This window comes from Excalfactoria chinensis, chromosome 6, assembly GCF_039878825.1.
Source record: "Excalfactoria chinensis isolate bCotChi1 chromosome 6, bCotChi1.hap2, whole genome shotgun sequence".
NCBI lineage: Eukaryota > Metazoa > Chordata > Aves > Galliformes > Phasianidae > Excalfactoria > Excalfactoria chinensis.
Window position 1 is genome coordinate 5768618 of NC_092830.1, and position 13169 is coordinate 5781786.

The following is a 13169-nucleotide window of genomic DNA, read 5'->3' on the forward strand; positions in this document are numbered from 1 at the left end:
AGGGAAAGAAAGGGATGAAGAAAAGATGTCCTAAGTGCTGAAGATGCTGAAACGTAACAAGAAGCAATGGCGCATCTAAAGCAGTGAAAGCACCCTTACTGGATTTATCTGTAGCAGCCAATGGCGTGTGAGAGGCAATGAATTAAACACCGGCTCTGAAAACAATTAGTTTTAAGAAAGTAAGGATTTTTATGTTAATGCTTCACCGGATGCCTATTAGCAGCAATCAACTGGGTTGTTAAGTGCTTTTAAGGTATAGTAGCTGCACAAAACGTTTTTATACCTCTTTGACTGGTAGCTGATGGAGGTGGAAGAATGCCGGTTGAAACTAAAATGAGACAAAAGTTGTATTTGAAAAGAACGTATCAAGAAAATAGGGATATCTTGTCTTACAGTGAACTTCCTTGTGAATAGGAGATATTCTTAACAAGCTATAAACAGCATGTATATGTTTATAATAACATAAGATCAGTAGATCAGTATTACATTACTATTTGCTTATCTTATTAAAGCTGGGAATCGCAGTGAAACCCAAATAAGGGTTACAAGTAAACGAGCAGGGTATATTGCTTTGTAATTCATACTAATCCACTTTTGTTTGTTCTTTAGTTGTGGAATTACAGTTCAAGCACCGGACTGTTTTCTTTGACATTCACCATCAATGTGTATTGCCACAAAAATTAGCTAGGAGTTTCCTTCTGTCAGTAACATAAGCTTAGTTTACATATAAGAAAAACTAGAATTAACCAAAGTTCAAAGATCAGCTAAGTTTCCTGGCTAATTATGGATCAAAGAAGGATAACACCGCAGAAAAGACAAGCAAAAAATAGCTGAAACAGCAGAATCAATCTATCATGGGTAACTTCACCATTGCAGTACTGTTCTAATATTACACGCTAAATAAAGCCCTGCGTGAACCAGTAGAGATATATACCTATAGATAGATTTTTTTTTTCTTGGGGAAACAATGTCATTTTAGAAAAAAAAATAAAAAAATGTTTCATTCGTGTAATGCAAGAAGCACTGAGTCCTTGCAGAGCACAGGATGTGATAAACGAGAAGGTTCAGAATGAACACAGCTCCTGCCTACATGCGGAGCAATATGGAGCTGTGTGGCAGCAATCACAGCATGCAGGAACACAGCCCACATTTGCCAGAAATAACAGTAGGACCTTGTCATGCAACAGTTATCTTCTTAGCTTCTGGAGATTTGTTTCCCTTCACCACGGCCACTGCTTGGATTCAGACCCTAGGATCATAGCAGCTACACCTTTCTTGTAGAATCATAATCCTGACTTTCCGATTTGCTTTTATGTCCTAAGGCTTTTCACATTACTGTACTATCGAGAGAGACACTGCCTAGGAGAATAATGTAACATATGCTTGCTGATAACAACTTGAAGTGTATGTCAGCATCTTTGACTTAGCATAACTGCCAGCCATGAACAGTAGCTTGTATCAGCCTGATGAAAGCATTGCTCTCTGACGTGGACACTTGGTTTTCATAGGTTCCAAGGCTTTCAGTTTGGAATGTACCTCACGATGTCTCTCAGGATGTCTTGTGCTCAAAGCAAGATGAGCCATCAGGTCAGACCTGGTTGATCAGGGTTTTATCCAGTGGGATCTTGAAAATCTTAAAACACAGAGACGGCACAGTGCCCTCTGGACAATCTGCTGCCCTGCCCAACTTGAAGACTGGCTTAAGATTTCTTTTCCTTAACCAGTCAGGACCTTTCTTTTTACTGTGTCTCATCTGTGGCATGACCACAAAGAGCTCAGCTCTATCCTGTTAATGACTTCCTCATAGGTACAAGAAGGCTTTTGTTAGCCTAGAGCTAAGCTAAGCTTATTCCTTCAGCTGTCTTTTCTCATCAACATTTTTCTTTACAGGGGAACCTACTAAACTGAGCGTAGAATTCCATTTGCAGAATAACAAGTGCAAAGTGAAGGGAGTAATCACTTCCCTTAGTCCATGCTCCTCATTCCTAGGCAGCAAAGGGCACATTTGCTGCCCATTTGCACTCGACCAAGAAGCCCACATCTTTTCAAAGGAGGAAAATACAAAATGGTCCATGCCAATCTAATGCATAGAAGATAATTAAAATGATATATGTGTGTGTGTGTGTGTATATATATATATATATATATAGTATTTCAGAGTGATGTGAAATTCTGATTCAGAGTGATCTGATTCTTCTTACTCATTAAAATTACAATTGCCACTGATTAGTCCTTACTGATAGATAACTAGAAATAACTACAAATGATTTTATAGTTTCAAGGCCTTACATTGTTTCTTTCCTGAGTGAAAGGATTGTGAATTTGAAGTGAAACAGATAAAGTCTCAGTCAAGAAATACCATTATACTTGCTCTAATTCATTAGCTGTTTATATATAAATCATATCTATTAGTTTATTAATTATGTATATTATAACTTATTAAAAAGCTATGTGTCTCAGATTTCTAAAGATCTACCACTTTTGTAACCAATTTAGAAGTTCAGGCTGTTTTGCTCCACTTATTTGTAATGGTTTTTAAAGTTTTTAGATGACTGAAGAGTATTGCCTTAAACCATGGTAGCCCAAATTCAGACTGGCCCCCTTGGGAAGCAGCATTCTTGGTACCCAGTCTCAGTAATAGTAAAAACAGAACTCACAAGAAACTTCATTTTGGAAGTAAATTCATTTCATATCTGGAAAATGCATGGTTTTGACATTTAAAATCAAATGTATTCTTTAGCCTTCCTCTTATATCCTCCCATTCACGATACTTAGAAATTGTCAGTGAATAATATATATATATATTTGCACTCATGAGTAAAAAAGCCCTTCTAATGTAAGGTGGGCGACAAAATAAGCTTGATTACAGTTTTACCAATGAAGCCCAGAAAGTGATAGATGCAATTCATCTGCATCTTTCTGTTTTATTGCGAATTGATCACTGCTTGCAAATATTTTGTGAAGCTACTGCTAATACTGATGAAAGTACAGAAATCAAGTACTAATGCCATAAAACTACTACTTCTTGCAGGTCACTACATGACTACTATTATTAGCTATTTTGTATACTTTTCACTGAAGCTAAGGGAATACCCAAGAAATCTTCTATGTAGATGTGTAAAAATATACCTATCAAATTGAGATGGCTCCTAGGATATGGACTGATGAAACACAAATAGCTGTCCTCTTGCTGGCCAGAGTAGCATCGTGGCTTCAGATTGATGTCATATTCTGACAGATAGATACATTTTGGTCCTTCGCTCAGAGAAACACTAAATTTGAGTCTCCTCTGTCACTCAGAAGCAATAAATAGGTTTATTTTCATATCAGTGTCATAAAAAGCCAAATACACAGTTATTGTTGCTTAGTAAGTATGGGTCTTGTTTTGACTATTGGGGCTGCTGTCAGCTATGTTATGAAGAGCGTAACTTTGATAAATGGACTTACATCAGCATTCTCATGTTTTAGCAGATGCATATGGGAATTAGAGAAATGAAACTAAACAAAGCCATGCTTACCCACTGAAACTCAGAACTCATCTGATCCTCTGTTCCGTCGCTGTTTCATTTTGGCATTGGTTTCAGTGATGTGAAGCAAATAAAAATGCTTTCAAGTCTGTACTTGTGCATAGCACTTAACTGCTGTTTTTTATGTTAATCTTTAAGATCATTGTATCTCTTATTATATCTCTAAATGCGTGTTCCTCAAATGTGCATGTTCTTGCCTATCTGTGGTCTGTCATTAGCCACAATTAAGAACATAACAAATGAAGAGCTGTGGTCTTCTGAAACTATATCAGGCAGTTAAACTATGATCCCATGTTTTCACCAAGAAAAAAAACCCAAATCTGTCATTCTCACCTGGCCTCACTGAATACATTTTCTTTTTAAGATGGCAAAACCAGCACAAGCTCACCAGTTGATCAAAGTCAATCTCTTGGTTACGTATCGTAAGTATAAAACTTAGGTGTCTGTTAACTCGGTTTTAACGCGAACCATCAAACAGGGCAACTATTCTATTAAACAACATCATGCTTTTAAACATTTTTCACAAAACCAATCTCTTACGAAGCCAAAACCCTTAAATGTGAGAGAACGATACAGAATAAAAACAAAGAAACAGAAGAGATCTTTATAGATATACCTAGACTGAGATGAGAGAGCGGATGAAATAGTGGAAGCTGCTATTGACATGTTCTTGGACCCAAGGAAAGGCTTAGGCTGTGAAAGAGAGCTGGGGGCTGCAAGCACTCTGCAGAAGACATAGTAACAGTATGAAAGCATATATACATAAATTTACAAGGACAAAAACAGTGCCATCAGAATCAAGCTTTGTCAGAGTTCAGGTACAAGAGGACTGCTGCATAGTTACCAGGAACAGGTTTTCTGTAGCATACATCTGCAGGCTTACAGAATAGCACAACCAAGCACATTCCTAGAGAACACAAGTCAAAATGCACACGTTGTATAGAAATCCTTTACAAAAAAAAGAAGTCTATCAAAAACTAATAAAGACAGCATCTTGAATTCAGATGTTTCGATCTGAATTTCAGTTAAACATTTTAATATGAAAGCAATATCAGATAAAAGATTAACCTTCTTAAGAAAACAAGTTACTGACAGGATTAGTTGGGTTTTAGTTTTGAGGCACATATTCACAAATCAGTTTTCTTCACATTACTGTTTCAAACAGGGAATAAAATTGCTTAAACGATATTATTTCATATACAAGTGCCTTTCAGCATAGTTCTGAATTACAGTGTAATACCCTATATTCAAACCTCCTTTGATAGCTGGATGATTGGCTTTCTTGCACTGGACTAAAAAGATTGGATTCCTATAGGTCACAATTAGGGAAAACATTACTGAGGTAAAAAAACAAAGTAGTTGGCATGCACAAGTAATTCAAGTGAACCAGAAAAACATTTAAGAAGTAATAGAACCAAGAGAACACTTCCAATTCCATGTATGGAATTCTAAGGCATGACATACGTCTTAGATCTCAATTATTTAAAGTATTTGATATTGTTGAAAATGTGTTTTTCCTTGGATTTTTAAAGCACTCTAAAACACATGCCTTTTAGCAATACTTACATAGCAAAATATATAAAAGAACAACAGATAAGCAGGTTCTATAATTCTAGATGCACTAAACTAATTCACTCTTACTTTCCCAACAATTTCTATAGCGTGAGAGCAGCATCAATCCTATTTCTTCCCAAACTGAGTCTGATCACTTCTGATACATGGCTGGAACTCCTACTGCACACTACTAGTGTTATGAATTCACATCTCCTTGAAACTCACATTAGCTCTATAGCTGAACTGGCTTTAGAGGAAAAAGGCAGATAAATCTATTGGAGGCGACTTAAAACTTTACAGAGCACTCAGTCATCAAATGTGTGCTTTTAGTGACATCTGCTACAGCACAGTAAGCTCAATTAAATGAGTAAATGGCTGTTTTTAGAATACCGCCATGCCATGCTACAGAAATAATATTAAGGGATGCCACATCCAACCACTCTTAAGTACCATGATAAGTTGTTTTAGTTTTACCACATCATTTCCATTTTTGACCCTAGGCTTGCTTTTTTGAAATATAAACTACATTCCAGACTTAACATCACTTTTTGTCATTTTTTGAGCAGTTTTATTTTGAAAATTCTTTGCAATTATGAAAGTTCTTTAAAATAAGAAAAAAAAAAAAAAAACAAAAACCACAAAAATAAATAAAAGCATATAAAATAGGCTACAGCTTGTACATACAACATTCTTAAGTTCAGAATGTGTATGCAGCATTTCCAGAGCCGTATAGGGGTATATCTGCAAAAGGACAAAGCAATGAAGCATTACCTTTGGAAGGAGGATGAGAAAGACTCTTGCACTACTGAGGCAGGAGAGGCTGCTGGTGGTGTCATCAGACTGGCTGTATTTTGAGCAGCGGTAGCAGGCTGATGTGCTGAAGCATGTGGTGCAGGGGCAGAGGCAGGGCTGGTAGACACCGGAGCATGCTCAACAGGGCTACTAATTAAGAGTTAAATTAAATAAAACAAAAAGCATCTTAAAAAGCTGCATTTCTACACATAAAGCAAAAAAACCTACTATGTTTGCACCTGAAGCTACAAACATAGTAGCACACCGTGTTACTGAGAGAAAAGCACGATAATGCAAAGGAAGAAAGACATTTGTTAGACTTCTCTGTACGAGCAGTTAGGAACGTAACGTAGTCCTGCGTGACTGAAATTTATCCCAGGTCTTATACAGCACTTAAGTCCTGCTCCCATTGAAACCAGTGATAGGAACCGTGGCATGTTGTTCTTAGATGCTGTATATACCCTGCCACAAACTCTTCAAATGACAATAAATTTCAACTCAACATTCATTCCTGGAGCAGAAGTTTACATTAAGGAGTAAACCTCTTAATTAGATGTAGAAAAGCAGTTTGAGGAATATTATTATTGTTTTGTAGCAGCAGGTTTCCTGCAAGTTCTGAAAGCCTACAGACACAGTCAATACAGCTTTGTGCTAAGTGTAATCATTTTGTGCCATACAGGTACAGGAAAGATGTTTATTAAGTGTACATTAACTGTTAGCTCATCTCTGCCCTAAATTCACCTCACGTTACACTGGCCAGCCCATCAACTAATAAGAAGTCATTTAACACATAAGAATAGTGCACAACATACAAGGGGAAAACAGTATAAAACATTACTATCTCAGCTTTAAAACTTCAGAGATGAGCTTAAGGTCTTTACACTGGAGACCTCTTGTGGCACAGATAAATATTCATTTTACCTTTAATTGCAAGCCATTTTAAATGAAAAAAATATATATATCCTCCTGTCCTGTGGCCAACTTACTAACATTTCTTTCATTGCTTGCCATCTAAGCATTTAGTTTAATTAACTTTTGTCTACCAGAACAAATAAGACACTGAAAAATAAAACTAATTGCAATCTGAGTTTTCAAGTTGGTATCCTATTTTGGGGCACAATTTTCACATGCACTATAAGCATCTAATAGCCAGACATTAGGGCCATTTTTCTTGATGCCATATTTGTGTGCTACAGGTTCATTTTCTTTAGTAGTCATCTCAGTGTGTTTAAAAAGAATACAAAACAAACACAACAAACCACAGAACTCTATTAATATAATCATCTTATCCACAAACATTGGTGAACATCATTAAAAACAATGGCTGCATGGAGAAGGAGTAATCCTTCTCACCTCTCTTATAAGTCAGGTTCTTACACACAACACCTATGAGGGTGAATGCATGTGATTCTGTCCTACAGTGTAGAAACAATACCCAGAATATTCTTTTCTGAGCACAGTAAGCATCAAGTAACAAAAGGCAGCTTGCAGTTCCAAGAGCATTTTTCAGCCAAATCTCAGCCTCCAAACACTCTCTCAGCCTTTTTTTCCCGCAGTTTTACCATCATGTAAGTATTTTCTGTCTTTCAGCCATTCTGCCTAACATTTTGTTATGCTCCTTTCACAAGCACTGAATTAAGATGCTACACTGCTCGGGAGCTAGAATGAACGATCAGTACTTGAGAACTCCTGACACCTCTTGCTCTTCAAGAGACTGTCCCCTCCTCTTGCACCTTCTCCTGTGGGTTTGGTAGTCTAAATGATGCTATCTCTTATTTCAACACAGTATTGTACTATTTGATTAGCTGAAATTGAAGCATTCCTGTTACACCCAAGTTGAATGCAACCCACAACTAAAAAAGGTAATCAATGCTTTCTTCCTTATGAATTTCACATGCAATTACACAAACAGCAAGGGAGCTTTGGAAAATACTCATCTTGCTTGCAATTCTGGCTTCCAGGTCATTACATCAAAAGTTATGCAGAAGTTTGTTCATCACTATCAGCATTTAAGTTCAAGGGAAACTCTTCCACCTTGACATATTTGCATTATGTTGTAAAATCTTCTCTTGTACAGAACTGATTAAGATAAATCATATAGCAGTGTAGTTGCATATTATAAATCACAGCTGTGGATGATGGGCTAGTCTATAGCTGAGATTAAATGCAGAGGAATATTCATAGGATTTCCCCTCTTCCCTCCTCAGCAACAGCAGATACTGGGATTTTAACATCACATGGCATTAACCAAAACTTACTTCACTTAGTAAACATGAAAAGATACAAACTGTACAATACCACATATCTATTTTAGAATGGAATGTAATGCATGTTCTAAAAACATTATGTCAACTATCTTGATTTTCTATTACCACTGAAAGGAAAAAGGTTACAGATTTCAAAAGAATCTCCAAGATTGCATACCTTAAATAGAAGAAAATAGTAAGATTAGGTAAGTGTGGAAATGATCTTCGAAATGTACACCAAAAGACATAATCTGTGATATATGTTTGAAAAGTAGGACAGAGAAAGAAAAGAGAATATATGTCGATATGGACCTGCGTGGAGACAAATTTGAACTGGACACACATACGAATTAAATGCAAATATACTGATATAACTTCAAAAATTTCAAAGAAACAAAAATTATCTGACATGCCATACTAGATTTTCAGAGAGATTAAAATGTTAGAGCCTTGATCACATTCCTGCAGGGCAGAACACGTTAAGAGTTTAACAGAAAAAGGAAGTAGAATAGACAAAAATGAAAAGGTAAAAGCCTTAAAACAATCACGATGATCTTACTGTACACAATATGGACAGTGGGCAAATAATTCTTTATACTCAGTTTTCGAGAAACTGTTCAGATTAACTTGAACTGTTTTAATTGATCCAATATGGATTTTAAATAATTGTATTTAGATATTCAAAGTAAAGAAATCTTCCCGTCCGCCCTCCCCCCCACGACTGCCTTCTTTTTAGAGTTCTAATCTACTTAGTGAGCAGATAAATGTGAATGGTGCTTTAGAAAACCAGTAACCTATTAACACAGCTTCATGATCACATAGGCTACAGGTTAATTCTTTTTTTAAGGTATTACATATACTTTAAATCTTTACAGTATTATGTATTTTAAGGAAAATCATAGGAAATGGATGTTATCAAACACGTCCATTTTTGCACGTCCACGTTTGCAGTGACCAATAAACTTAAAATCCATGATGAAAGTTAGAGAGATGAAAATAAATATATATTCTCAACTGATTTTCACCTACAAAAGTAACACAAATCAGCAGAGGTTAAAAGGATAATCATGGTTAACAACCGTAATGAGGAAACGTGGCAACAAATGCACTCTGAGATGTAAAATACTGTCATCCCAGAAGAGTCCTGGCTCATGACTTTCTGTCCAAAGAAGAGTTGAGTGGGTTAGTAAAGCTGTGTTTAGTCTGCTTTATTTAACATGAAGTCCTGTTTGTTTCAAGTCATCCAACAGATCTCGTGTACAGAACGGAAAATATAGGGGACAAATCAAAAGGTATTGGGAAAATTATCTCTTTTACTGCTGCATTCATAGAAAAAAAAAGTGCTAGAGAAGGTATTTAGAGAAAGACGCAGCGTGGAAGAGTTCTGCATTTGAATACGACAGCATTTGAGAAATACAGTGCATAACCTCAGCTGCTGCTTTTCTGCAGAAGGTGCCTAACGACTTGTCTCTACATTATAGATGAAATGCTTACAAGTAAAACCCACAGGTATTAGAAGTTGCTGTAATTTGTATAACTTACACACCTGCCTTTTAGGCCATAGCCATTCCAGTCTGGAAGAGTTAGAGGTTGTTATTACCAAACCATTCCAAAGCTCCAAACCAGGTCAGTTGTGCAGTTACACATCACTGTGTACCTTTGATTACTGGATGAAGAAAGAGAGACTTTATGGCCAGTAGTGACACAACTGGCTTCCCTCTGACTTGTACTCACTCCAGGCCTCACAGAGCCCTTAGAGGCCATTGGCTTAGCACTGCCAGTATTGGCACCCACGTTGCAAGACTGATGAGGCTGCAAAACACTGGAGGTCACACACTGTGGCACATATGTAGTAGCTGTAGCCCTGGGTAACAAAGATTACAAGGAAGTTGAAAATGAGATATTTGCTGTCATGTCTCCAAATCTCTAGGCAGTAGGTTTCCAAAGAAGAGAGAGAATTCCAGCTACAGAAGAAACTGATGTTTTTAAAACAGAAAGGTTATGCTTTTCAGAGATCCTATCACTTCATATCCACATCAAATAAAGCAGCGTTACAGAACACTAACATCTGACCCTTTAAGACAGCAGTTGTTTCTGTGCGGTGGGCAAAGCCTTTGGCAGGAACATGGGCAGAAGCATAACAAGGTGGCTGAAAAGTCAAGTCTGGATTTAGTAATTAAGGTTTCATTTTTTCTGTCTCTTCTTTTCCCTGTAAGAAGATTTTTATCTGTAAATATTCAGCATGTTCCTCACATATTCCTAAATTCTGCACGCTGTAGGAGATAGTCGTGGTACTGCATTTGAAATCACAACAGTTTTTGATGTTTCGTTACTGCTTAAGATGAGGAAAGGATGCAAGAATTTAACAAGTGCCTTGTGCTAAATCTGGAAACCATATTGCTAGGAATATCATAATAAGACACATAGCAAAGCTGCGATGATAATGGAGGTGGATAAAAGCTACGGTTTGACAAACCATGCAAGATTAAGGCAATGCAGTGTGACACTAACAGCAGTCATAAATCAGATACAGTTCCTAGTAAAATCCAAAAGAAGAGATTTCAGTGGAGCAGCTGCACAATCCTGTAGATGGTTTTACACAAATCAAACAGCTACTCAAATGCTAAACATGTTATTTCCTGTTTCGATTAAACTCTGCTTTATACTTGTTATGCAGGAATCAGGGGGTTTATTCCATTTCTTTTTTCTTTTTGACATATTTCTTATTTTCCCTGCAGTTCCAAGTGCCAGTTACCATTACTTATATCATCAGTCAGGATAATGCTTGCACTTGGATTTTAATTCTATGCAACCTTTGTTGAACTGTGAGAAGTTTTTAAAAAACAAACAAATAGTTGTTTGTGGAGGAATGATTTAAATTGGAAAGAAATGGGATAAAGTTTGTTTCATGGCATGAACTAATAAGGGTGCATTTCTTTGCTCCCTTAAACAAAAGATGAGATTCATTTAAGAAGTACTTGTGTTTCAGTTCTTGTTTGTACCTTTACAGTTATATTTCTCTACATAACTGCTAAGTGTGATGAGATCCTTTGGGAGAAAATCACTTTTGAAATGAAAGAAGTTACTTACAGAGCCCCATATCCCATCAAGGATCAAACAACGTATGCAAGAATATTACACAGAAACGTTTACACACAAGTTCCGAACAACTTCATTCCCTTCACTATGTCTGCTACCATCTCACAGACCTCTGTGAATTCTACATTAGAATTGCCTAGCAAATCTGCTTAGTTGAAACCTATACCATTTATTGTCTCCTCAAATTTTGCATGCTTTTGAGGTGAGAGTAATACAGGAAAGGAGGCCAATTGAATAGGGCTAAAGGAGAAAACATAGAGCAACAATTACCTGTTTTCTGATGCTGCCGCCACGTTTTCTTTGTCTCTGTGAAATGAGGGGATACCGTATGAATAAAGGAAATGCAATCACCATTTGTGGCAAAAAAAAAAAACAACAAACACAAAGAAAAAAAGAAAAAGACAATTGAAAAACAACCCAAAACCACACAGGGCAAAGGAAGATGGGTTTGGGAGAAGTGTTTGGTTGCCAAAAGCATCCTAGAGTGGTTGCTCATAAACATGGCTAAGAAAAACATCTTCAGCTCTTAAATAAAACTCACCGAATTCGCAGGTTACCCAGTGAGCATCATCTCTCATTCAATATTAAAGAAAACTGAAGGAAAATGTGTGATTCTGTGTGAAAATGACCAGTTTTGTAAGTCTTATTTCTCACACAAATCTGGCACTGTTTGCATGTATACAGTTTCGGAAATAACTTTTACTTAGTTAATTCCCTTTTTAAAGAACATTCCAATGGTATCCCAATGAAACTTAATCTGATGCCAAATCTAAGTGGTGAAAATAATCAGATCGGGGCAGTCCTTGAAGATCCAATACTTTAAAAATTATAAGGAAATAAATGGTTAACAAAAATCATATGGATTGTACGTGCCTGGCCTCACTTCAGAGTTCTATGTTCAACCCAAATAAGTGCTAGTTTTTTCAGCTATAAGATTAATCAATACAAGAAATTTCATCTCTTCAGAGAAGAAAGAAACAAGTCAGCCTCAATTTCTGTAATAGGCTGCAAATCCTATAAACACACTAACAGAAATTACAGGTTGGCCCGAGTGCAAGCAACTGTATATTTATGGAAGGACTGAAAAGACTATCAGTCTTAATCTTTAGATTCCTACATTTGAGATCTAGTTGAGTTAAATAACTGAGATAAATCTCAAGATTTAGCAATATGGTGGTTATTTTTACTTTTTAGGGCAGCACTCTCAGACATATGGTTTGAATTTTGGGCGGTCCTTTACAGAGCCAGGAGTTGGACTCGATGGTCCTTGTGGGTTCTTTCCAACTTTGGATAACCTATGATTAAAGTCAGAAGCTGAACGTACTGACATTATAGTCAAGAAAACATGCTGGAATCTCAGCACGTTTAAAGTTAAAATGTGCTAAATTAGAATACTTCCCACACTGAGATATAAAATTACAAAACAGAAAGGAAATGTCCCCATTCACCCACAGTGAATCTCCTTTCTGAAAAGTCCTTCCAAATAAAAAATGCAGGTGTTAATCTATCTCAATTTGCTGTGCTCTGATCATTGCCTTACATGATGTTTTGAAAACCACTCAATATTTTTCATCAGAAGTATTTTATGTATTTCTGTATGTACACATGCATACATGCATGTGCACCCTTCTTTGTTTAGCCCAAATTTATAAACATTTTGTCTATCAGCAAAGACTCAGGCACAAATATTCTGTTATCTCCCAATTTTTAAAATCCCTAACTAAAACGTAACCCCCAAAATAAATGAATTGAAGTCAGACTTTCAAACACAGCAGTAGATTTGAAATGAGCCTCAGATGTGCCTGACTAAAAATGTTATCGTGGTCTGAATGGAAGAACCTGACTTGAAAGTAGGTACCCCGATAAGATGAATTGCTCACCACTCTAAAGCAATGAGAAACCAAACACTGCCTTTATGGTAACCAAGCTGAGATTTCACTGGAACGTCCTG

General features: G+C 36.7%; 1 protein-coding gene across 5 annotated transcripts in view; it reads right to left on the reverse strand.

Moving 5' to 3' along the window:
* The window catches only part of LDB3 (LIM domain binding 3), a 112761-nt gene that overhangs the window by 18917 nt on the left and 80675 nt on the right, over positions 1–13169 (reverse strand). For 2 of the 5 annotated variants that reach the window (XM_072340162.1, XM_072340160.1), the window contains 4 exons: positions 11489–11524; positions 5853–6023; positions 4144–4251; positions 284–328 (listed from right to left, as the gene is read on the reverse strand). In XM_072340162.1, the coding sequence (XP_072196263.1) occupies positions 284–328; positions 4144–4251; positions 5853–6023; positions 11489–11524 (360 nt within the window). The remainder of the gene's footprint in view (positions 1–283; positions 329–4143; positions 4252–5852; positions 6024–11488; positions 11525–13169) is intronic. The other 3 variants (XM_072340163.1, XM_072340161.1, XM_072340164.1) reach the window with 3 other exon arrangements.